This window comes from Danio rerio, chromosome 22, assembly GCF_052040795.2.
Source record: "Danio rerio strain M-AB ecotype USA chromosome 22, GRCz13ab, whole genome shotgun sequence".
In the NCBI taxonomy this organism is placed as follows: Eukaryota; Metazoa; Chordata; class Actinopteri; order Cypriniformes; family Danionidae; genus Danio; species Danio rerio.
In genome coordinates, this window is record NC_141042.1 from 19,323,086 (window position 1) to 19,350,006 (window position 26,921).

Here is a 26,921-nt window from a genome sequence, read left to right on the forward strand (position 1 = left end):
TCTATTCGTTTCTTTTTTAAAATTATTATTTTGTCTTTGAAATCTAAATGTAACAAAGCACATCAGCACAAAGGAAAATCAGATGCGCAAGACGTAATCTTTAAAATTATGACATATTAAAAAAATGCAACATATATAACAGAAGATTGTGTCACAGTACAATTAGTGAAGCATTAATTGAATCCTTACTTTACACTGATCGAATATCATCCACCCGCACAGTCGAGTTATTGCAGAGACCCGGAAGGGACGTGATGGTGGGGAAAAAATTGGTGGAAGAAAAAAAAACTGGGTGGAAATAAAAACTGAGTGATAGGAAAACAGCTATTTTAAAGGTTTTTTGCGTTCCCTCGCAAAGATGTTTTGCGTTATCTCGCAAAACTGTTTCTCCACTAACACTTTCTGTTCCCTTCATTCATGTAAACCCTCCCGTTTTTGCCATTCTATCCCACTTTCTTTACATTAAAGCTGTGCGTCGACCGTCGCCTTTTTATATGCAACCTCTGAACCAGTGAATGCATGTATAAGCGCTGACTGACAGACGCGCTCCGTACAATAATCCGTTTGACTGCAGGCGCCACTGACTGTGACGGTTGGGTTTAGGGTTGGGGTTGGGGTAGATGTTAATAAAATACAATTATTGGGAAATTTAATAAATAATATATAGAATTCTTGTTAACTTCCAGCCACAGCCGTATGTGATCTATAGCTGATTAACCATGTGGATGGATGATAACAGCCTTCTGAGCCTACTAGTTGGTGCAGAAAGCTCCTACTGGCCAAATATCTATCAGCTGATTGCCATTGATAATGCCCATTCAATCGAGTGATAACATTCACATCGGCTAGATGCAGAGACTGTAGAGAACACCAAAAGATTTGCTTTACGTAATGTGTGATGTAACTAACAACTAAACAAACTCAGTTTTCAGGGTAGAGGCTTGGAAATTGCATAGGCTATGTCATAACTAGAATCTGAATCAGAATCTGCGCTTGCAGAAATCGGAAGATTTCCGCAGATTTTTAGGCCAACATTGAGTACATTTATTTTACTTGTGTAAATGTGTGTAAATTAATTTTTATTTGGTCTTTTAATAAGTTCCATTAATATTATTGACTAATATAAAAATGTTCATATGATTTATTTACAATATAGTCTTTTTTGTCCTTTAGATTCGCATTGTAAACATTAAATAAAAGGTAAAAAGCTATTTTTTTTTAGTTTTAGCTTTCATTTATGATACTCCCGAAATCATTCTGCATAAATCTGTAGATTAATTTTTACAAAATTCTCTAAAGAAATAACCAAAGAAGTCCTCATATTCTCCCTGATTCTCGTCATCAACTTAACAAGTGGATTATTTAACTAATAATTGGCGACAGGTTGTTGATTTGTTAAAAAAATGATGTATAAACAAGGTAGTGATGCTTTTAAACTTTGGGTGTGCATTCTTTTCTAATATATCAATGGCCTGTCATCAATTTTTACTGTCCTTTTACTGCGGCACCCACATTTGTCGGGTTTTTGTCCTTATATCACTGCAAAGTTTTTATTTTTTGATTTTTGGCTTTAGCAGGATGTGAGGTTATTTGAAATAACTGATAATGCTCTGTGTAGTGATATACCACTGTAATGCAGTCAAGAGCTGCCTGGATTTACTTTACACTGTATAAAATGCTGGGGTTTACACAACTGATTTGTGTTAGGACTACATGAAGGAATTAAGTTAGCTTATTTGTTCATTCATGATCTGCTGAAAGTAAATCTTAATATCTAACAAGTTTTCTTTAAATATTCGATAGATGAAATGTACACATTTAGCCATTTCTTTGAAAAAAACTTTACAGATTTTTTACAGTTTAACACACATTACACCCATAATTCATGCAGAGCACAATGGGGCATAGGAAAATAGCAGATAAGAAAAGACATAATGCTTTTCCATGCGTATTTACATTCAAGCTTGAGGTAAAGCATCAAGGTCAAGTTTAGGTGACATTTAGACAGTCAGGCGAGGGCGATAAACAAACGCGTTCTGTGGTCTAATCTGTCTCTCGACACGCAGAGATTACGATTCGTGTGGATGAGTCAGATTGCCTGTCGGCTGCCAGCTCCCACGACATGGAGACGGAGCGTTTCCTCTCAACGGGCACAACCGGCCGCCGGGTCTCCTTCAACGAAGCCGCACTCTTCGATCACAGCAAGAAAACACAGGAGAAAGGGCGAAGGTCAGCCGCCCACTCAGTCACGCCGCCCACAGTCCATACACACGTACATATATACAGACAGAGCTCTGTTGGCAGACTGCTGCTTCCAGCACATATTTATGTGTGTGCTGTACATTTACATCTGAGCTTGTCAGACGCTTGAGCTGGTGATGAATAATACTGGTTTTCGGTTGTTTGTCAACATTAGGATTTTGGGGACAAATTCGGCAGAGCGTAGGCAAAGATTAATCATCGTTTTACTTTTTGAAGTAAGGAAAGTCATTTAAATATTCATCTAACGTTTTTATACATAAAACATTTTTTATAAAAAAGCATGAATTAATTAAGTTTAATTCTTTTGAATTTAACTGTAATTCGTTATTTAACTATATTAACAACTCTATGCAACATTTCTGACTGTTGGTAATGTGTATAGTTTGTAAAATATTCCTTAAATATTCGTTATATTATTATATATCAGAGATCTTTGTATATTATATATTTGAGATCTATTTAACCCTCGTGTGCTGTTAGGGATGTTTCCATCCACTCTGGGGTGATTTTAGGTCTTTAGCCATAACTTTTTTCTGTGTTTCAACTAGAAGAAGGATTTTTGATGACAAATGTAAATTTGACACATATTTTGACAAAATGCTTTGGGCAAATTTACCACCCTTTTGGATAAAAACATCCACTGAATTAAACTGCTGTAAAAATGCATCAGATAAATATTTAACTTTTTTAAATTTTTTTTTACAAAAATCTGTTAATCAACTTCATTCCTGACCAAAACAAATATATTGTTTCGAAAATTGCATGATTTTAACTCTTTAATTGGCGAATTCATAAATGATGTCACTGATTTGGTGTAATCAGTTTTACCTTGAAACCACATTGCCTTTGGTGCATTGTTAGATTTACATTTTTTCTCCATAATTTACTTATTGGTGGCTGTTTTTGCCCCATTGCCTTCTATTATAACCTATTTTTTATTTATTTCTAAATCATGACACCATATAATCATACATTTTTGATTGTTGGAGCTTTTCCCTGTTTGAAAAAGGTAAAAATTAGTAATTTTACTGTTTACAGTTGGCACCATTAACCCTTTAGATAGGTCTGTGCAAAAAGCTTAGTTTCTGGATTTTATATGGAGTGTAACCAATTTAAAGTGTGTGTATTTGTGTCTGTGAGTGTGTGAGAGTGACCTTTGTGCACTTACCTTGATGTGTCTGAGAAAATAATCTCAGCTCTCAGAACTACATGGAGTGAACAAAAACAAAGACTGTGTATTTATAAACCATCAAATGTGGTTATAATGTAAGTCAAAGGGGCAAAACAGCCACCAATAGTAAACTAGGGAGAAAAAAAATGAAAATCTAACAATGCATCTAAGCAAGTGTTGTTACCAATCGTTCACATGTCCAAGACTGTGATAGAAGGTTTAAAATGCGGCCCACAATTACTTTTTATATTAAAAAATATGACCCTTTGTGTTTTTTTTTTTTACTAAACCAGTGACATCTTTTGTGAATTTGGCAATCAAAGAGTTAAAATTAGGTCATTTTCTAAATAATTTATTAGCTTTGATCAGGACTGAGGTTGATTAACAGATTTATGCAAAACAAATTGTGAAAAAAATTTATCTGATGCATTTTTAAAGAAGTTTAATTCAGTGGATGTTTTTATTCCAAACATAACGAAAGGGTAGTTAACTTGAACAGTGCACAAGGGTTAATCTAAAACAGTATTTTAAACATTTGGTTGAAATGTACTTTATCAATACTTATACTATAAAATACACGTTATATGATGTATACTAAACTATAAAACTATTCATATTTTTTCCTTTTTAGGTATTTGTATATAAATATTGATGTAGTTATTTATATAAGATGAATTGTGCAAAAATTGATAACACTTAACTTAAAGGTAGTGTTCATGAGACTGTCACGACACCTTTATAATCATGACATGAAACATTTTATGAATATGAACGGATTTTATGCAAGTGTCATTCTTTCAGTTATGTCATTTTAAATGCGAAGATGATATTGTTTAAGATGCCTTAGTCATGACAACTTGACATTAGCACGATAACATGCCTTGTCATAAATCTGTCAAAAACATGATCTGTCATGTGTCCATTGTAATTGTTTCATGAATTAATATTTTACACATTATATTTGTCATTTAAATGTCATTAAATATTAATGATGCTTTAGTAAAATTATTTGACATTGACATTTGACATTGAGTATTGACAGAGATTTTCTTGACAAATTAATTTTGTTCCATTATGAAAAAAAGTGATAAGAAAAATGTTCATGATACAACTACAATGGCCTCATGACACTTATGTTTATAACATATTTGTGACAAGTTATGTCATGGAAATGTTCTGAAAAAGACAGGTTGTGATGTATTTGTTTATGTCATTAAAGACATCTCAAACAATGTTGTCTTTGCATTTAAAAGGACATAACTGCGTCAAATTATGTACACCCACTTCAAGTAAAGTGTTACCCAACACACTTTTAGCAGTGTGCTTAAACTGCTGATCTCCAACTATCTACCCAACATTTTTAACAAACATTGCTGGATGATAGGATTGTGATGTAATCTATAATGAGGTGTTGACAGCCTGTGTGTTTTTTTACTGCCTCACCTCAGGTACACACTAACTGAGGGCGACTTCCACCACCTGAAGAATGCGCGTCTCACACACCTCCACCTCCCTCCACCCGCCCTCCAGATCCTCACCATCCATGAGTGTGAGTCTTCAGAGAACAGCCTCGCCATGATGACGCGTCCCGTCGCCAAATCCAGCCTGTCCATCTTTCAGGTGACATACGCTTGCTCTGCTAACAGGACAATAAAACAGAGTGTGTGTTTATAGATCCTTCTAGAAGGATAGATAGTTACTACCTGTCAGACCTGTTGACTGAACATCAGCCTGGTCGATCTCTTCGGTCATCTAACCAGAGATTAATATACATCCCAAAGTCGAAGCTAAAATTCAGGGGTGGCCAAGCTTTCGCAGTAGCTGGTCCTACCTTTTGGAATGCTCTGCCCCCTCTTTATTAGGTCTATACCATCTCTGTCTGATTTTAAATCTAGGTTGAAAACTTACCTTTTTGATTTGGCATTTTATCAGTGAGAATTGTTTGTTTTTAGCAATATTAACTATCAGTGAGATTTGTTTATTTTAGCCATTATAACTATCTGTGAGATTTGTTTGTTTTAGCTATAATTTTAAACTTGTTGTTTGTGATTTGTATTGTTTAGCACATTGGTCAACCTTTGGTTGTGTACAATTGAGCTATATAAATAAAACTGACATTGACATTGACATAGTTCACCATTTACTCACCTTCATAAGTTTCCCAAACCAATTGAAGCATCTTTCTTCTGTTGAACACAAAATATTGGAAAGTGATAGCCATCGGTATCAATAGTACAACAAATATCTAATTTATGCTAGCAACATGACAAATCATGTTAGAAAACATGATGATGTGCTAATTCATGCTAGCAACATGACAAATCATGCTAAAACATGATAACATGCTATTTCATGCTAACGACGAGACAAATTATGCTAAAACATGATAACATGATAGTTCTTGCTAGCAACATGACAATTAATCCTAAAAATGAGATAACATGTTAATTCATGTTAGCAACATGACAAATCATGTTAAAAACACGAGAACATGCTAATTCAGGCTAACATGACAAATCATCCTAAAACATATGCAAATTTATCCTAGCAACATGACAAATCATGCTTAAAATATGATAACATGATAGTTTTTGCTAGCAACATGACAAATCATGCTAAAAACATAATAACATGCTAATTCATGCTAGGAACATGACAAATCCTTCTAAAACACGATAACATGTTAATTTATGTTAGCAGTATGACAAATCATGCTAAAAACATAAAACATGCTATTTCATGCTAACAATGAGAGGAATTATGCTAAAACATGATAACATGATAGTTTTTGCTACCAACATGACAAATCATGCTAAAAACACGATAACATGCTAATTCATGTTAGCAGCATGAAAAATTATGTTAAAAACACGTGAACATGCTAATTCAGGATAACGTGACAAATCATCCTAAAACATGATATGCTAATTTATGCTAGCAACATGACAAATCATGCTTAAAATATGATAACATGATAGTTCTTGCCAGCAACATGACAAATCATGCTAAAACATGATAACATGCTAATTCAAGCTATCGACATGAAAAACTGTGCTAAAACATGATAACCACATGCTCATTTGTGGAAGCAACATCATAATACATGTTAGAAACAGGCTAACAACATGACAAATCGTGCTAAAACATGATAACATTCTAATTTATGCTAGCAACATGACAACACATGCTACAAACATGAAAGCATGCTAATTCATGCTAGCAACATGATAAATCATGCTTAAAATTTGATAACATGATAGTTATTGCTAGCAACATAACAAATCATGTTAAAACATGATAACATGCTAATTTATGCTAGCGACATGAAAACACGTTAAAGCATGATAACATGCTAATTCATGCTAGCAACATGACATCATTCTAAAAACACGATAGCATGCTAATTTATGCTAGCAACATGACAAATTGTGCTAGAAACAAGATAACAACATGCTAATTTGTGTTAACAACATCATAATTTATGTTAGCAACATGCTAATTCATGTTAAAGTTTGAAGACCCATTAATTGTGTACTCAAAATGCATCCTTCATTTTCTAGGTAATGAAGAACACAAGGAATGGATACTTCATGTGCTACAATAAAATTTAACAGTGTAATTTTACTGGCTGTCTGATTTAAAAACATGTAAAATCACATGTTTTTAGGACATGCTACAAATGTCTTTAAATGCTGCTCAGTCTGAAGATTTTAATAAACATTTCTGAATTTGAATCAAGCTGCCTAATTATGTTTGTTTAGGTTTTGTTTCTCACTACTGGCAAAATATTAAACAGGTTGTTTTTGTCACTAGCCACCAGTATGTTCACTGCCCCAGACTGCCCTGACCAGCCGGACTCTCAGTCCCAGCTCTGCCCTTCCTGGAGACACTCTCAATTCCACTGTGGACACAACATTCTGTGAAAGCATCACAAAAGCCGGCGCTGAGCCCTCAAGCCCATGTCTGGTGAGTCACGATTACTGAAGCCCTGGCATGTGTGGGTTTTTTTGTTCATGTGTGATAACATAAAAAGCAGTTTTCACCTGGTATTAACAAGGATTCAAAAGCATCTGTTGTAACTACTTGTGTTCATATTTCATGCAGAGATCCTTCATCACACTCTACATCCCTTTTTATTTTGTGTTGAACATAAAATATTAAAACTGGTAGTCATCGGCATCAATAGTACAAAAAAAAAAATCTAGTTATGCTAGCAACATGACAACACATGCTATAAAACATGATAACATGCTAATTCATGCAAGCAACATGACAACACATGCTAAAAACATGATAACATGCTAATTCATGCAAGCAACATGAAAACACATGCTAAAAAACATGATAACATGCTAATTCATGCTAGCAACATGACAACACATGCTAAAAAACATGATAACATGCTAATTCATGCAAGCAACATGACAACACATGCTAAAAACATGATAACATGCTAATTCATGCTAGCAACATGACAACACATGCTATAAAACATGATAACATGCTAATTCATGCAAGCAACATGACAACACATGCTAAAAACATGATAACATGCTAATTCATGCAAGCAACATGAAAACACATGCGAAAAAACATGATAACATGCTAATTCATGATAGCAACATGACAACACATGCTAAAAAACATGATAACATGCTAACTCATGCAAGCAACATGAAAACACATGCTAAAAAACATGATAACATGCTAATTCATGCTAGCAACATGACAACACATGCTAAAAAACATGATAACATGCTAATTCATGCAAGCAACATGACAACACATGCTAAAAAACATGATAACATGCTAATTCATGCTAGCAACATGACAACACATGCTAAAAAACATGATAACATGCTAATTCATGATAGCAACATGACAACACATGCTAAAAAACATGATAACATGCTAATTCATGATAGCAACATGACAACACATGCTAAAAACATGATAACATGCTAATTCATGCCAGCAACATGACAACACATGCTAAAAACATGATAACATGCTAATTCATGATAGCAACATGACAACACATGTTAAAAACATGATAACATGCTAATTCATGCTAGCAACATGACAACACATGCTAAAAACATGATAACATGCTAATTCATGATAGCAACATGACAACACATGCTAGAAAACATGATAACATGCTAATTCATGCTAGCAACATGACAACACATGCTAAAAACATAATAACATGCTAATTCATGCTAGTAACATGGCAAAATCCTGCTAAAAACATGATAATGTGCTAATTCATGCTAGCAACATGGCAAAATCCTGCTAAAAACATGATAATAACATGTCATAATTCATTAATGCTAGCAACATGACTAATTGGGCTATAAAATGTAATGAATATAAAAACACAAACCAACATATTCTCACTTGTGAAAGGTTATCTTATTTCTTTGGGTTTTTAAATGTTGTTTGTTTTACATTTTAAGGTTGTGCCATGATCTTAGAAAACATAGTTAGTGATGACAGATTCATTTTCAATGTCTATTAGAGGTCAGATGTGACAAATATTCCTTGATTCATTCATAGAGGCTCATCCTTATACCCTAATCTCTCCGAAGAGTTTATTCTCCAGATTCGAAGGGTTTAGGGCAGGGGTGCTAAACCCTGTTTCTGGAGATCTACCTTCCTGCTGAGTCCAGCTCCAACCCTGATCTAACACAACTAAACCAACTAAGTAGGATCTGAATGAGCACTTTGTAATTAAAGACAGGTGTGCTTGATCAAGGTTGCAGCTGAATTCTGCAGGAAGGTAGATCTCCAGGAACAGGGTTGAGCACGCCTGGTTTAGGGCATTGGGATGAACCCTTCCAAATGGAACGTAGTGTGTGACACCAAACATCTTCCCCCACGCAAAGCATCATAGGGTCGTGAAGTGTCTATCACTGAGTCTAAAATCGCATACTTCCAAGTAGGGTTGAGTCGAAAGACGATGCCATTGTCCATCGCTGATGACCAATAGACATCACAATGCTGAGCCGGCATCGCAATCCTCCGTCTCCGCCTTCGCATCAGCAATCTGCTCGTGAAAAATACATATATATAATGGTTTGTCGACACCATTATGATGACACAGATCACTTGCTGATTCATGCCAGGATCCCGTGGAAAAAAGTAACAGGTGGTAACTTATCTTTATTTTTGATTTGGTTGAAAAGGTAGGCTAAAAATAATTAATTAGTTGTGAATTAATTCATTATTAATAAATTGTTCATCGCGATGTTTCACATTAGACATCGTACGATGCCAAATTGGCCGACATCGCCCAACCCTACTTCCATACTATATAGTAGGCTAAAAACAGTGTGCGAGCCGAGTAGTGTGACCGAATTCATAGAATTCAAGAAAAGTATGCGAGAAGTACCCGGATGACCTACTACTTTCGGCAATATTCTGAAGTGTGCATCCCATATGCTGCGCTATCCAATGATGCCCCACAAGATGGGAGTGAAGCAACACAACTCATGTGGGTAGGTCATGTGATCATTACAAAATGGTGGAAGTAGTACGTCTGAGTTCCTTTCATACTGCTTACATTCATACTGTATAAAACGGCAGAGTAGTGCGATTAAATTCAAATGCAGTATCTACTGAGTAGTAGGCCATTTCGGACACAGCCAATAAGTTATACTCCTTGAAATCCTCCATTCCAAAAGCCCCTTCAAAGTGAGCACTTTGCTTTAGAATGACACTTCAATATGGCGGCTATAGTTGTTTACATTCTGAAGTGCAAAAACCAATTAATTATGCAACAGCCAATCTCTAATAATAATGTGTTTTAATAATGTGATCTTGTGAACAAAACAGTTGGAGGTCAGAGGGGGAGTCGGCAGGGGCGCAGACATCATGGGTAATGGTAGAGAGGCTGCGTCGGCCTCAGCCACGGCTCTGTCCTCATCTGGCGGGGTCTCACAGGGTCCAATGCTGCAGTTCTTCACTAAGCTCCGCCGTCACGCCAGTCTGGAGGGAGCAAGTCCATACTTCAAGATCAAGAAGTGGAAGTTTGACAGCAGCCAGAGAGCTTCAAGTCTCGACATGAGAGGTCAGTCACACATCCAGGAATTGGCAACGCATTAAAGAAACCATCCGCTGTGAATGTGGGGTGTTAATTTCATCAGGAATGAAAAGACGGTGCTAATGAAAGCGAATCTTATATCGCTTGTGCTGAATTTGTTGCATAGATAAGTGGGGTTTTTTATAATATAAAAACAACTACATATTTTACAATAATTGCATTATTTATATGTAGTAGAAAAATATGTGTGTGTGTGTGTATATATATATATATATGTATATATATATATATATATATATATATATATATATATATATATATATATATATATATATATATATATATACATTATTTTCAATTGAAGTGAAAGCTTATTGACAGAAATTGGATTAATGAATATTAAATAAAATAATCTTGAATAAACTAGCTGATATTTTTTACTTGTTCTTATTGTATTTTACTTTTTGTATTATGATTGTTTATTAGACTCAATGATCTTACAAAATATGCATGTTTATTTCGCAAAAGTAATTATGAAAATGTATAAAATGTTATGACATGCAGCTGAAGCAATCCACAATCGGAGCTTGCTGCTAAATATTAACGAAAAAACCCTGAAAAATAACCAGAACGTATTTAAAGATCTTATATTCACTTTAAAAGAACACCAAAAAACGTTAAATCAGGACATAATCCATAGCCATCTGTATTGATACTGCCTGACGGGGGTATCTCGGAGATAGCCAACAACAACCAAACTGAGTCGAAGTGCGACGCTAAAAAATCGGTAAGCCAGAAAAAAGTTATGAAATGTTATAAATACATTAATAAAATCCTTAGGCATGATCATTAATATATTTGTATAGTATATTATGTTCATAAATGGTGGAATAAAATTAAGAAAACACAATTATTTAAAAATAATGCAATAAATAATAAGAGTGTAAAATCATTTTATTATTTAATTTATTTCCTGTGGTGTAGGGATGGACGATACCACCATTTTATAATACGATACTGATATTTTTAATAAGATTTTTACGATAAGGATACCACTAATTATTACAAATGTTAATGTGATGGTTTTTTTTTAAATGTTAATTAAAAAAAAAAGATCATTACATGTAAAGACACACACACTTTTATATTCAATCTTACTCACCTAATAGTAACGAGAGAGAGCTGACTAATCAAATTTATTATTTTATTCATTCATTCATTTTCTTTTCATAATCTGGGGTCCTCACAGCGGAATGAACCGCCAACTTGACCAGCATATGTTTTCACGCAGCGGATGCCCTTCCAGCCACCACACATCACTGGGAAACACCCATACACACTCATTCACACACACACTTATACAATATGGTCAATTTCAGCATACCTAATTCACCTGTACCACAGTCTTTGGAACACCCGGAGGAAACCCACGCAAGCATGGGGAGAACATGCAAACTCCACACAGAAACACCAACTGACCAAGCCGAGGTTTGAACTAGCGACCTTCTTGCTGTGAGGCGAACGTGCTACCCACTGCATCACCCTTATTATTTTATTTATTTATTTATTTTTACTTGTATTTTTATTTGATTATTATTCTTATTGTTATCATTATTTTACAATATTTTATAATACTATACTATTATTTATTTATTTTATTTTATTTATTTATACCTATATTTACTATTTACTGTGCACATGAACGCTCACATCACATTCCGCCGCAGATTATATACAAAGTGTCACTGACAATCCTGTACACAGCGCTAAAACATTTAGTTATGCAGAAATTATAAAAATATAGTTACTTAGTTATAGTTACTTAGATACTTTTAAACAAATATTAATATCAAATTAAAAGCTTCTGAGTATTGATATCGATACTCGAGCATTGATGTGCATATCCCCACTGTGGTGGTGAGCTGAATTTTCAGCATCATTGTCAAATGATCGCTTAGAAATTTTTCTAATATGCTAATTTAATGCTTTAGAAACATTTCTTATTATTCTTATCAATGTTGAAAAATGCTGATTATATATTAGTGGAATTACTGATTAATAGTTTAATGTACATAAATGTTGATGAATTTATTTCTAAGGACGAATATAAAGTTCCACCTGAACAGCATTTACTTGAAAGAAAAATCATTAGGTGCACATTTACTGTAACTTTCAAAGTATTTCATGCATCCATGGAGAATATATCTTTTTTTTCACATTGCTGTCATAGCTTAGTGCTTGGCAAATGTGCTTCAACATACTGAGGCACCGCGAATTTGGCTGATCTCGTTTTCCGTCATCAACATGGCAAAGAAAAGCTTTCTTTAAGCTTAAGTATGATATTATTCTGCCTCATAATATAAATGTGCGAGAAGTGCATAATGACGGGACTTAATGAATTTATAATGAAGAGATTAACTGTGTGATTATGTAAGTTACTGTAAATATCTTTTGATTTATCTCTTAGGTCTGTTAGTGTGAAGCGAGATAATGCTGCCGTGGAAAGTACAGACAGTGTTATGAACCTGTGAAGCGATCAGTTTCCTTGCCTTAGGGGATGCAAAGCAATATTGAATGTTTCTTTGCTTTTCATTTAGCTCTTGTATTGTGTATTACCTTGGAAAATGATTGAAGACCTTAATAGAGGTTTAGTGCCTTCATGTAGCAGAGTCAGAAACAGTTTGGCTTGTGTGTGAGTGCGTGTATGTGTGTGTGTGTGTGTGTGTGTGTGTGTTGAGCAGACTATAGAATATATTCTCTGAGCCAAGACGGAGCTGTATTTCTGTGCCAAGACTCGCTTTTAAACAGATGGCCGGTTGATGCAAGATTGTTCCATTCCAATTTTTTTGAAAAGAGCGTCCTAAAAACTCTGTGTTTTATTTTGTGAAACAATGCGGTCATGATGAAAGCCACACTCTCCATCTAATGGATTTCCATTGTTTGTAGCGCATATTAACTAATGAGAAACATATTGTATTGTTAATATGTTGATTAAGAATGAATTAAAACTTAACACACTTAGTATATACTAAAGTGGAGGTAGGCAAAATGGGGTTTGCTAAAACAATGATAAATGCAATGCAATAATCACATGCACTAAAGTAGTTAAACTTTAGTGCAGAAAAGTGAAAATTACTGAAGTATTTGCAATAATAAGCATGGGCGTGAATCTGATTTAACAGTAGGGGGGGACAATAAATATAAAATTTCTTTCGAGCATTTTTTTGAAGGGGACACAAATAATACAGCCGAATTTTACTAATAAAGATATGTCCCCGCAGTTAAAAATGGTTTCATTATAATTATTAATATAGCATGGAGACTTCATCATTATGATTATTGTCAAAGTTTTTCTCAGGTTCAATGACAGCAAATTTTTCTTCAAAACTATTTATTGCATTGTTTGTTGTGTTGTTTACAGTCAACTGACTGACTCCTGAAGCAGAATAAATGCAGGAAAAGACATTTTCCATCATAATAACTAACTTTAAAACGTAAAATAACCAATCATATTGTAAATCAGTGAGCGTGTGAAATCTGGTAAACAGTCACAACTCCCAATACAGCACAATAAAGCACAACACCCTTACCTGACACTGTACATCTGACTGACCCTGCTCTGCCTGTTCCTCAATCAGTTCTTTCTCCTTTGCCTGTGATTAATAATGTGACATTAGTATTTTCATAAGCACTCATTCTGAAAGCCAAATTGCTTAATATGTAAAGTTTTTGTACTTGGCGTTTAGCTGCACTGAAAAATTATTATGTCTATTTTCACTGTCATTTTATCCAATACATGACACAGCCAGGCAAGTTTATTTATGCTGTAGCACATTTTATACACAATGGCAATTCAAAGTGCTTTACATAAAGAATGCAAAACTATCATAAAATAATCACAACAATAAAAACAAACAATTAAAAAAGGTTAACATTTTAATTTCAAATTATTTGAGTCACTTAAAACAGAATAGAAACTGATTATACAAAAAAATACAGTGGGGTTAGTGTGCACAGTGTAGCAGTGCTCATTTGGCAAATACACAACTAATAATATGCAAATTGTGGTTGTTAATGTTAAGTTAACATTATGCCAAGTCGTCACAAATGAAACAATGCATGGGAAACGGCTTTAGCGTTAGCAGCAAGCTAACGCTAGCTATATAAGTAATTTTTATCGCTAATACAGCAGATTCATGGACAATTACATCCTTAATCAGCATTTTTTGCCACAACTAATTCATGCAAGAGTCTGTATTAACTACATTGAGGAAAATCGCTTTAAGGTGGGTTAAAAAAAACCCTACTTACTTATTTAAAATCAACAGTAACTCAGCCGCAGTCACACACCCGACGTGTGCGTGTGTGTGAGTAGGTGAGATAAGTGAAAGCACGAAGTGGACCGAACCAATCTAAGGCCCCGTTTACACTAGTGCGTTTTAGTTTTAACACTTGCGTTTTACGCACATCACGTGACCACACACACACTCTCGGGCAAGCGCTGCAGCCCATCTACCCAGATGAGAGCTCTGCTAGTTGGACTTCTCATCAAGCATCTCCCGCTGGATCTAATCTCACTATATTTATTAAACGGGATATTTCATTCATCTTGTTGTCTTTATCTAACGACATATTCTCTGACTTTGGTCATTGGAATCTATTACTTGTTCTCAGGTAACTTGTTTTGGCTGAGCGCAAAGATAAGTTAATGATTAATGTAACCACGTAGCCTACATTCTGTATATTGACCGATCGCTTGCCTTTATTTCCTATAATGTATAAACGTATTGTATGTTATACTTTTATAATGGCCATTATCGATTATTAAAACTGATATTCAGCAAAGAAGGGTATGTTTCGTATTTTCACTGAAATTGAAAGGAGGCAGTTGTTATAGGCTCCGTTTTGTTATTAATATCCACACAGTGAAGATGACGCTCATATATGCAGCCTGACGTCTCAACATGTCTGCTGTCTGTTGCTAATATTAAAATGAAAATAGGCAGTTCCTTAAATCATGTTTACATTTTATTGTTGAGAAAGTGAAACAACGTAGTTATAAAGTTATAAAGTAAGTTATAAAGTACACTGTTCCCTTTGAAGATTTACCCGTGTCCTCGGTATAGTCTGTTTTCCAAATCAAACTGAGAAGAAGAGACTGCAGCCTTGATCAAACTTGTGAAGTCTGAACTTACAAGGAGAGGATGCAGGACTGAACTGTGTGTGTTAGGCTACTTAATATTGAGGAAAAGCCCCAATCAGATAGGCGAATGTCTGCAGCCCTGCCTCCGTTTTCAGATGTCTCCGTTTTCCATCATCCACACTGAGACGGACCAGCAGCGTTTTATAATAAAAACTACCTCTCCAGCGTTTTCGAAACCTCGTCTATGATTTACCTCTGATAAATCATAGACTAAGCTGAAGAAATACAAATGAAAATTGCTTTGTGAGACTATTGATGCAAAATTGATGTTGTCCCTACAGGCTCTCCCAAACGGAGGCAGTTCCAGCGGCAGCGCGCAGCCAGCGAGAGTATGGACCAGGAAGAGCATGACGCCCATCACATTGACCTCATCCAGTACATCGCTCGCACTAAGGATATTACATACTGCCCGGCCCGAGCCAGTCCACGTCTTCTATCCCCCCCTTCCACACCCCCACCCCCCCTCGGCAGGTATCTTTAATTGCCTCACCCATGCATTTGCTATTGCAACCATCTGCCTCACCATGCCTCATACAATAGACCCCATTCCATGCTGGACTGACCTCAATGTGCTGATCGCATTGCCTTATCATGGCATCATCAGGTTACAGTGCAAGCAGCTTTGCTTCAGAATATGAAAGTTTCTTCCCTGAATGTCTGAAAAAGCACAGGCATACCTATTAGTATTTTCACCGTTTATTTGCATTAGTTGTGTAAAATGATCCAGAAAGGTCAATACATGTTTTTGAATATTAGTTTATTTGTTTATATTTGCTTACTTATTACAGCTGGCTTTCCTGTATCTGTAACTGTGTAGTGGTCTTCTCAAATTAACCATCACAGAGTGAGTCACAACCATCTGTGCAGCCATGGAGGCATCTGCTTGAACATCTCTGAATCTGGGCTCAAAGATTTAACAGAAAAGAAGAAATTAACAAACATAAAATAATTGGCATGCACTGCCGTTCAAATGTAGTGAACTCTCTATAGAATAAACATTGCATGAATGTTCTGCCACTTCTGAATTCTAGTATGGCAGTTAGGTTGTGTAGATAACTTTAGTTTCTGAGGTATTTAGAATTGTTGATATTTTATTTTCACTATGTATATATTCATAGTGCTACTATGATCATGCTTTTTGTGAGATGCTTGAGCTTTTGAGGTTTTTGCATTTTTGAGAAAATTGCTTTTTAGTTAGAATAAAAAAATCATGCAATTTTCTTCTAATGTTATATAAAATACATAAAACTTGGACTCAGAGCTTTAACGGACATGAAAAGCAATTTATTTGATAACCCCATACTGACATAAAACATGATGATATGCTACATTGTGGCTAAAGCAATGCTAAATGTATTTAGGAATACCAGCTTGTCTAATTATATATGTGTGCTGTTCTTCAGGTTAGAGGTGGAGGTGATGGTGGAGCCCAGTTGCAGCAGAGCGTTGGGTCCTGGGGTGATCGGCCTTACCTCCGAGCCCCCAGATGAAAGTCTTGGAATGGGTTTTCATCAAGAAAGCTTAGAACCTCAGACCTTATACCGTGATATATGGACTCTTCGCGCCTCTCTTGAGCGTTATGTCTCATCCGACCAGAGCAGCAACAATGACAGAGACTCAGTCCGTAGTGACGCAGAGAGCGTGTGTTCTCTCGGGGGTAAGTACGAAATGGGAGGGCTTCCTAGGTACCCTTCGCAGGATATTGGTGATGAAATGGAGGGAGATGCAGACTTGCCTTTAGAAGAGAGTTCTGAGAAAGGTCGTAAACAGGATAGTGTTGATTCTGAAAGAGGAAGTGATGGGGAGCCAGGAAACCGCAAGCTTCTACAAATGGACAGTGGTTACGCCTCAATTGAAGCACCTTCACGTGCTCCCGAAGAGCTGAGACTGTTTGGAAGCAGCAGCAGCAGCAGCAAGGATGGCTCCGCCATGGAGCGCAGGCACTTCTTCAGTTCTGGCCATAAAGGGACCGTGTGTGAGAGCTTCGACACAGACATCTTAGATGAAGAACTTGAAGAGGAGCCCACGGGTGCCAGTGGTGGAGTGGATGGAGTGGAAACAAGCGAGAGCACTATGCTTTGGTCCCCGTATGGCCAAATGTTCACTCAACGCGATGCTCAACCTCATCCCCCAGTTCTTTCCCGCCGTGACTACAGCATTGATGAGAAAACTGAAGCACTTTTCCATGAGTTCTTAAGGCATGACCCACAGTTTGATCAGCAGGAGTCTCCGCTACGCTCCAAGCATCGTTCTCGTGTGCACCTGCGGAAGCAGTGGCAGCGTTCCAAGCAGTACAGTGACCCCGGCCAGCGCTTCCAAACCTCTTTTGACCGGTATCGCACTCCACTCCGACGTGGTGAAACTGTCAACTATCCTCTAGAAACTAGCTACCAGAGCACGCTCCCACGAATCATTAGTGCACCTGATGAAGAGAGCAGTGAAGGTGCAACTAGTACTCCAGAGATTCCCAAGGGAGACCAGGATGCCACTACCGATGTGGATCCAGACAAGACAAGAATATCTTCCAGCAGCGAAAGCAGCGGAATCATCCATAAGAAGGAATTCCTTGAGGCATCAAAGCCCCTGCCAATGACTGACATTGCTGGAGAGCAATCTGTGGGTCGGGAGAACTCTAGGCAAGTGTTGCCACCTCCTGATGAACCTACCCCCGAATGTACAAGCTACGGACCACAGACAATCACAGAAGAGCTCAGCGACAAGCTAGCAGCTACTCTTGAAGAGCGCCTATACTCGGATCTTCGCAGGACCAGGGAAACACCTGAGTGCAGTACAGTGACTATGACTCACACATCGCCAGATCACAGTCCAGTGTAGCATGTGGCTCCCTTCATCTCCTCGTACTTCATGGCAACTACAGGTCTAAAATTTTGTTTGGCATTGGCTATGATCTGGAACAGGTTTGCTCTGGTCATTTTAAAGACGTTGAAATCTTTGTTTTTATGTCCTATACCAATGGTGTAGAGACGTTTCTTCCATGCCCAGTGTTAAATAAATGGCAATTAAGGCTCATACCTCACATTGTTTGACGCACCAAGTCTTTAATGAAATGTCAAAGTCTGTTATTAAAGCTCTCCATTTAGCTACGTGTTGACTTCAAAAGCCAATATTTTCTCTGCACTAGGTAATCCACTGTGAAATTGGGTGCTATTAGATTAAAGATTGATTATATTTGTAAGTGCATCAATTATAACGCAGTGCTGCCTATTGGGATGTTTGATGATGATCTAAATTAATATTACTTTCTTCTACCTATTTTTAAAACCTACAAGTTCCGCTCTCTGTGCAGTTGCTGTGTTTTACTTTAGTTTTCTTTTGGAAGTTGTGATGGAACAACATACTATTTATTAAAAACATCTGGGGTTTTGTTGTATAGCTAAATTTGCTATCAGATTTAGAATTTCAGGATAAAATAATTGGGGAAAATGGTAGATAAGTCTTTGTGTAGACATGTCACAACCTATATTTCAAAACAACATTATTAATACTAAATGTCTTGAATTATCTAAAACTCCACAATAACTATTAGGTTCCATGTCAAACCTTTGACATTTTAACTTCCCAGTGTTTGTAATTTAGGGTTAAACGACATGAGATTAGTTGCACTAAAGCACTAGATGGTAGCTTGTTCCCCACCGACATGTTCACATTACATTATTAGGTGTCCTTGTCATTTAACTGTGTTGTCTTATCATTGAAGTGATAAAACTGCCTCTTTGTGAGATGTTGTAATTTTTTGACCATTGAAATATTATTATAATTATTGTGCTTTTCATCTTTTGCCTTTATCATCTGTTCTGTATCGTTGACCATATTGTTAATATTGAAAAGGGTAGTGAACAATTTACAAGAATACAGTGCCAAATTTATGTAAGGTAATACCAAACAGTTGGGAAAAAAACTGGGAAAGAAAAACATCCTTGCAAAATAACGACCGCAGCTATCTCTCTCTAAGGGTTTGAATCAAGCCTGAGACATTTATATATATTTAATAGTGAGAAGAGCGTTCCTTTTCTTGCATATGTTTTTCACAAAATGAGCTTCGTGTGATCATTGGCATAACTTTGAATGGCCAAGATGAAAATCCCTCTAGATGGACAACTGCCTTTGAACAGAAGAGTCACGTCAAGTAATTTAGAGTAAATCCTACCTCCCAGTATTAGCCATTATTGTATTTTTACCGTGGCTGAGAGAGCTTAACGTGCCGCAAACAGGCATCGTAACCACTTGATCGACCTTTTATTCATAGGCTATCATTGTTATATTTTATTTAAATTGCTTATTACTATTTATTAGAGTTGTGTAAGAGTATTATTCAATGCAAGTGTGAGCCAAAAATTGAGAAACGCCAGCAAATTGAAAAGATATCTGCATCAGTTTGACAGCACACATGCTGCAAATCGTCACAAGGCAAACACATTTTACAAAATGCAAACAATTAATAAAACACACTGCATTTTCTCACAACGCAAACAATTTATGAAAACGCGCTGCATTTTCGCACAATGCAACAATTCACGAAAACAGGCTGCATTTTCACGCAATGCAAACAATAATAAAATGCACTGCATTTTCTTTCAATGCAAACAATTTACAAAAACGTGCTTAATTTTCACACAAGGAAAACAATTAATAAAACATGCTGCATTTTATCACAATGCAAACGATTCACGAAAAACATTTTCTCACAACACAAAAAGAACAGAACACAGCGGAAATGTTTTAAGGAGACCCAAAAACATGACAGATACCGCTGTGCCATGACTATTGCTCAGTGAAGTTGCAGGTGATCTTTAAAAGGTGAGATTGTGTTTGTTTGTTTTATTTTCTTGATTCCTGTGTCTTTAATATTTTAAGCCTTAATAATCTTAATTTAAATAGCTTAAATAGCCGGGTTATCACGTTTCAGGGTCTCATTGAAACATTTCTATTGTCTTGTGAGAAAATGCAGCACGTTTTCATAAAATGTTTGCGTTGTGAGAAATTGCAGCACACTTTATTAATTGTTTCCGTTGTGAGAAAATGCAGCACACTTTATTAAATGTTTCCGTTGTGAGAAAATGCAGCGCGTTTTAATAATTGTTTATGTTGTGAGAAAATGCAGCACAATTTATTAATTGTTTACGCTGTGTGAAAATGCAGCACATTTTATTCATTTTTTGCATTGTGAGAAAATGCAGCACATTTTATTAATTGTTTGTGTTGTGAGAAAATGCAGCGCGTTTTCATAAATTGTTAGCATTGTGTGAAAATGCAGCATGTTTTATAAATTTTTTGCATTGTAAGAAATGCATCGCTTTTAATGAATTGTTTGCGTTGTGAGAAAATGCAGTGCGTTTTTTAAAAATGTGTTTGCATTGTGAGGATTTGCAGCGCGTGTGCTATCAAACTGATGAAGATCTTTTCTCCATTTGCTGGCATTTGTTGTATTTGCACGCGTTTTCTTAAATTGCAGTGCGTTAAGCTCTCTCTGCCACTGTATATTTTAGTACAAATGCCCCCTTAAGTTTTATGAATCCAAATTATCACTAAAATTAATAATATTGTTATTATTACTAACAACTACTCCTGATGATATAGAGGGGTTGTGCTCAGTGTCGAACACTGTGGCTTTGTGTAAGCGTGCAAAAGAAAAGACGGATATTTAGTTGTTATGTGTTAGAAAGTCTATTATTGCAAAATGTGAGAGAAAAGGCCATTGGTGACATATAGAGGCCCTTGATTTAATGAAGCTTGTAGCATCCGTAGGCTTTGTCTATGATTGTTTGAGCTGCTGTGTACTACGCTAAAGGCCACATCTCCTATTTAGTCTGCAGCTGAAGTGCTCTGTCCAGAAATAAAAGGCCTTCATTATCTAGGTGAACAATGAGTGATGTGCATGGAGTAATTAACAATGGCAGAGAAAACAGAGCTTCAGACTAGCTGATACTGTTGATTGATTGGTTTTAGCTAAATGAAACCTACTGGCCATCTCACGTGATTAATGTGCTGCCTTTGTTTGTTAAACATTTAAAGGGATAGTTCACCTGAAAAATATCAGTACAATGAAAGTCAATGGAACTCTTTTTTTATTTAGTTCAAATAAATTATTATTAAAGTTTTTATTAAATAATTCTTAGGCACCCTTTTTATTATTAGAAGAATGTGACGTTATTTAAAGGAATGACTTTTACATATTTATTATAACAAAAATATTTATAAAAATTTGGTAGCATTACATTATTTTATACATTCAAAAAATGTTTATGGTCAGGTCATTATGTTGTTTAATTTTTAGTTTGTTACACTGAGTGACCAATTACAGTGACTACGTTTACATGGACATCAGTAATCGAATGATTTGCCTTAATCTGAATAAGACAATAATATGATGAAGGTGTTTACATGAGTTGCTTTTTGAATGTGCCGTTCCTGATCCAGTTTTACATGTTATAGCACATAATTCGTTAATCGTCATTACAGCGCTATCCAAATTTCCTCCGGAGTTTCAGGTAATTTAGCGTGTTTAATTTTTAATTTGTCGAACTTATCTGCTGTTTGGTACTTTCACTTTCATTCGGGAACATTTCATGCATGCCCCCCGTGACAAATGAGATATTGGTTATGACTATAAATTGCTGGAAGAGTGTTGGTAGGTGCAGAGAATAGTGTCAAACAGGCGTGTATGTATGGACTATTCTCTTGCAAAACGCTGTGAAAATCCTAAATGACGGTAATAGTTGAAGGTGTTTACATGTCTGTACTGCACTTCAATAATGTGATTAAATTGGCTTACTCCACATGTCTTCGGGTGCTTTCACACCTGCCTTATTTAGTTCGGTTGAATTGCACTAGTTTGTTTTCCCTCTTGGTGCGGTTTGTTTGGGCAGGTGTGAATGTAGCAATCGCACTCGAGTGTAAACCAAAAGTGGACCAAAAAGTCGTACCAAGACTTCCTTAAAAAAGTGGTCTCTGTACGCTTTCAAACAAACCCTTGAGCAGTTCCATTGTGGTGAGAACACGATCCGAACTAAAGCAGACCCAACCACAAAAAGCACTGCGCCTTTTAGGACTAACCCAGCTGTTATAGTGCGATGCGCTGTGCATTATGGGATGTGGAGGAAAAATATTTGTTGACAGCAATTCACCAACAGAGAGAGAAAGAGAGGGAAAAACATTGCCTGATGGATTGTTGGAAATATTTCCGGAAGATGACCATGTCGCAGTAGCTAAATTAATTCACGTCTCTTCCTGGAGTGACTTGTGATTTGCCGCCACCATTTGCAGTGCATTAAAACATTGTTATCCAGCCGTGCTTCATTCTCAAAATGTATAGTTTGTCTAAAGTAATCTATACAAACTATATAGTATACTATGACCAATCAGCCAGTCGTCCCTCCATAGTAAAAAGCATAACTTTGTGTCTGCCGGTTTGTTTACTTGCGAGAGTTCCATTGACATTTTCCCATACGTTTATTCTGACCAATCAAAAAGCAGTTTAGGAAATACGTTCAATAACATTTGGCCAATAATTGATGTTGATTTTGTCATATGACTGCATTTTGGTTCTTTTCAACTGGTTCGCACCAAAGCTAGCAGTGTGGCGTGAAAAGGACCCCAAAATGGCAGAAAACTGCTACAATGTATCATTTGTTGCCCTTGGTCCAGACCAAATGAACCGAACCACCCTTAATCTGATTTCTGTTTAGTTTGATTATGACCTTAATCGGATAAAATTAATCTAAAAATAGCTGTTTACACAAGCACTTAATCAGAGCATTGTCTTAATCATATTAAAATTGTATTATTAGTGTCCATGTAAACATACTCACTAAGAAATCCTACGGATTTGCGATGACATAAGGTAAATGATGTAAATGACGTTAATAAAGTAAATGATGCCAAATTTTTCATCTCGTTATTGCATTAGAGATCTAATGCAATCTTGTGGTAATTTGTAAATATCATACACTTTGGCAATTTAGTGTTTAACTCGTATGCATTTTTCATACATTTTCATACAATCTGTTCTTGCCCCTGTAATATGGGCCCTTTTGTTTTTAAAAATTGTGTATTTTCATTCAAAAGCGAATGAATTTTATGAATTGTTTACTATTTCACCAAATGTCAAACAGTAACTAAAATTTTTGAGTGTTTTTTGTTTTGTTTTTTGAGCACTTATTTCGTAAAACTCAGTTTGATCATACGTAACCGAATAGCCAAAATGACCTTACAGAAGTTACAATACAAATGGGCTAAATGCACAGCTAGTGTTTTTCAGTCGGTGATGAACTTTATGTTACTATTTTCAGTTTCATAAGGTTCATTTGACAGCATTGATGTTGTAATGTAATCCAAATACAATCAGTTAAATAGACTTATGCATTCATTTGGCTGTTAAAGCGTAATTAGAGACAAAACACTGTTTGAACGCTAGCGACATCATTAGCCGCAGGCTAGAGCAGAAATTCCATTGAAAATGCTGGGGTAAAATAAATTTCCATATTTTAAAGACATGGCACAGAAAAAAATTATTTATTGCAGTGCTTCTCATTTGGTCTGAGGCACACTTAGTGAAGTTTATTTATCAACTAATTTCCAGAGGATCACATGCTCATGATTGCATGCGGCCGGCCCCGCATAATCCAATTTATGATTCACCAATCAAACGATTCCTAAACCACTATAAATACTCTAGGTTCCAAATCACACTCATCTTCATTTTGAAGAATCCCCCCTTCCACCCCTACTCCTCCTCCTTTCTTAGATCGGTGGTACGATGGGCCAGTGGTTAGCACTGTTAACTCACAGCAAGAACGTCTCTGGTTCTAGTTCTTACCAAGCCAGCAGATGTTTCTGTGCAGAGTTTACACGTTCTCCCTGTGCTCCCAGGTTCCCCGTTTCTTCCTAACGTCAAAAAACATGCAACTTAAGTTAATTGACTCATCCAAATCGGCACCATAGACATGCTCCTAGTAAGTAGTTATCTCTTAGGAGCAATCGCCAATCACTCAATCATTAGCAACTACTGCAGGGGAGTTCTCAAGTTCTACCTGAGCTCAAACTCCCCTCTTGCCTTGCAATGGGAGGCAGCCCCGGGCTCAAGGATCTTATGAGCTCAGGGCTTTCTTTTTGGACAGCATGCCAAACAAGCTTTATAATCAATTATCAGCTAAGTGTGAACTCTTGAAATACTGCATCTCAGCCAGGCTGTGAAGATCACTGTTTTAAAAGAAATCAAATCTTAAACGCAGCAATTTTGTATGGGATGACAGCCCAGGGGCTGGCTGATTGAAATTAAAAGTCTCAGTGCATATACCCCATTCAAGAAACATTATTACATTGCGTAAATGGAAGTCTGAAATGTAGTGCATTTACATGGCATTATTAAACACATGTACAACACAAGGGTTACCCGTTGCATATTTTGTCTTAGATTTGACCAACCGTTATCCAGAACATGTCAGGGACAGCTAAATCTGTACAAAGGATAGCATAGATTTGTATATAAGCACAATAATGTCCCATTGCAGGCACTAGAATAGTCTGTCTTTGATTTGACATGAATCTAGTTGGGACCTTTTGGGTGATATGTGCACAATCAAATAGCCTGTGGGTTGATGGATTACTGTGTATAGATTTGCATGTGATGACAAATTATTGTTTCGCAGATCCAAAACAAAGCACTAAATGAGCGATATTTTTTTTCGGTGTGAATCCGAGAATGAAGAGAAATAGACTTGCTACTAAAATATTGTAAAGTATTTTGAAGCAGTCTGTTATTTTAGAAGCTTTGCATATTTCATGGACTAAAAAGTATCGTTTCTATTGCTGGGTATATTTCGACGAAAGAGAAAATATATTTATGTGCAAATTTCCAAGTAGAAAACAAAATCTGTAAAAATTTGCTCGACTAACTACTCAGTTAGAAGAGAGAGAAAGAGGGAAGCTTTCTGAATGTGTTTGTTTACCTGGATCTCTTTGTTCTAGATCTACTGAGCCTTGAGGGACCAACCAATCTAAACATTTATTTTCATGTTATGTTTTTTCAACTAGTCAATAAAGAATGATGCATTATGACTATGCCTGAGTTTGTTTTGTTAGTTTTTTACCATCTCAAGATGGTGAGATTTTCAGCAAATCAGCACCTGTCTATGCTCCGTCCCACCGTTCTCCATCTTAGGTGCTGAAATATCCCTTTGGGTACATCAAATATTCATATCAGCCAAGCTAATAAATTAAAGATGGCTGTACAGTCATTATGATTCTAAATCAATAGCAACCCCTGGTAACCAGGGAGGATGGGAAAGGGCCTTTACTCTTGTGATAGTTTCCATCAATCATTCGCATGACGGTGCGAACAAAGACACCACTGACACATCCTATTTATTCATGTCCCTGTGCTGTACTCAATGTTCCCCATCTGAATTCAAGATGACCCACCCTATGGGTGTCATAGGCTTTAGAGATTCATCTTCCAATTGGGATCCAAATGGTTTTTGTTTTTTTTCTGGAAACAAATCACTTGAACATGACCTACCCATCATTTCAACTTTAGAAATAGGACATTACTGAAAGCAACAATAATATCCAACAACATTTAGCTACAAATTATACCACACTGTAAAACTCAAAAAGTGAAGGCAGCTCAAACTGTTTGAAGAAACCGATTGCAACAAACCATTTGAGTTAAAAAAACTAAACGATATAAGTACTTACTCCATTTAAGTAATGCTGTATTTAATTAATTCATTACCTTCAACACTGAGTTCAAAACTCTTTTCAAATGAGTAGAATTAACTTTCAGTAAATTTTGACTTACCTACACTTTTTACATTTGATAAAGTTGACTGTTGGGTTTTACAATGCATGATTTGCTACTTGTAGTTGGAATTGTTAATACGAAGAGTACGTCATGATTCTGCCAAGTACAATGCGGCCCTGGATTAACATCTATGTTGATCCTGGAACATCATTTTTGTTCGAATCCTCCTAACCCATACCTATTCCCTACCCCTAAACCCAACCATAACTGTAAATTATTTTACAAATCAAAGGGGATTAATAGTTGAATAACAATCATGTAGAAGTGCAGAAACCTAACCAAATACCTAAACTTAACATAAACAGTAAACATATCTTAATTCTGATTGGCTGATTGGAATGTTGTTCCAGGATCAACACAGACGCTAATCCAGGAACCTACTTGGTGAAATCAGGTTGGTGAATATGGAGAGGGGGCA

The 26,921-nt window shown here is 36.2% G+C and overlaps 1 protein-coding gene and 1 long non-coding RNA gene across 7 annotated transcripts in view; one reads left to right on the plus strand and one right to left on the minus strand.

Annotated features, from left to right (window-relative positions):
- The window catches only part of cbarpb (CACN subunit beta associated regulatory protein b), a 44,968-nt gene extending 19,210 nt beyond the window's left edge, over nucleotides 1-25,758 (plus strand). For 5 of the 6 annotated variants that reach the window (XM_087304232.1, XM_087304234.1, XM_087304233.1 and 2 more), the window contains 6 exons: nucleotides 2,067-2,229; nucleotides 4,882-5,053; nucleotides 7,247-7,399; nucleotides 10,271-10,505; nucleotides 15,963-16,152; nucleotides 17,085-25,758. In XM_087304232.1, the coding sequence (XP_087160358.1) occupies nucleotides 2,067-2,229; nucleotides 4,882-5,053; nucleotides 7,247-7,399; nucleotides 10,271-10,505; nucleotides 15,963-16,152; nucleotides 17,085-18,516 (2,345 nt within the window). In that variant the 3' untranslated portion in view covers nucleotides 18,517-25,758. The remainder of the gene's footprint in view (nucleotides 1-2,066; nucleotides 2,230-4,881; nucleotides 5,054-7,246; nucleotides 7,400-10,270; nucleotides 10,506-15,962; nucleotides 16,153-17,084) is intronic. The other variant, XM_087304236.1, reaches the window with a different exon arrangement.
- LOC147831554 (uncharacterized) overlaps nucleotides 7,551-26,921 on the minus strand; it is a 42,404-nt gene continuing 23,033 nt past the window's right edge. Inside the window, exons 2-5 of the long non-coding RNA XR_015521903.1 lie at nucleotides 16,461-16,585; nucleotides 16,245-16,338; nucleotides 14,069-14,131; nucleotides 7,551-9,482 (exon numbers count right to left, since the gene is read on the minus strand). This is a non-coding gene — a long non-coding RNA (uncharacterized LOC147831554). The remainder of the gene's footprint in view (nucleotides 9,483-14,068; nucleotides 14,132-16,244; nucleotides 16,339-16,460; nucleotides 16,586-26,921) is intronic.